Here is a 462-nt window from a genome sequence, read left to right as displayed (position 1 = left end):
CAGTTAACTGTCGATCGTCTCCGGCTGCTGCATTCTCCTCACGAACAGCCCTGACAGTGCCGGTCTCTGCTGTTTTTGTCTTCGCAGACTGGGCCTGGGCTTCAACAAGATCCGGGACATCGAGAACGGGAGCTTGGCTTTCCTGCATGACCTGAGGGAGCTGCATCTCGATCACAACAACCTCACCAGGGTACCCGCTGGGATTAAGGACATGAAACACCTCCAGGTGGGTCAGACACCTGCCCCTCTAAAATCTCAGCCTCGAATATAACCCCTTGATCCCCCTTCCTGATTAAACATCTCTCTCTCTCTCAGCCTCGAATATAACCCCTCGATCCCCCTTCCTGATTAAACATCTCTCTCTCTCTCAGCCTCGAATATAACCCCTCGATCCCCCTTCCTGATTAAACATCTCTCTCTCTCTCAGCCTCGAATATAACCCCTCGATCCCCCTTCCTGATT

General features: G+C 52.4%; 1 protein-coding gene across 1 annotated transcript in view; it reads left to right on the top strand.

Annotated features, from left to right (window-relative positions):
• Positions 1-462, top strand: part of LOC125487751 (biglycan-like) — a 3,168-nt gene that overhangs the window by 1,807 nt on the left and 899 nt on the right. The window contains exon 3 of the mRNA XM_048619948.1: positions 88-226. Coding sequence (XP_048475905.1) covers positions 88-226 — 139 coding nt within the window. The remainder of the gene's footprint in view (positions 1-87; positions 227-462) is intronic.

The sequence above is a fragment of the Rhincodon typus genome, chromosome 44, assembly GCF_021869965.1.
Source record: "Rhincodon typus isolate 14 chromosome 44, sRhiTyp1.1, whole genome shotgun sequence".
NCBI classification, from domain to species: domain Eukaryota; kingdom Metazoa; phylum Chordata; class Chondrichthyes; order Orectolobiformes; family Rhincodontidae; genus Rhincodon; species Rhincodon typus.
This window is presented reverse-complemented; position numbering and strand designations above follow the sequence as displayed.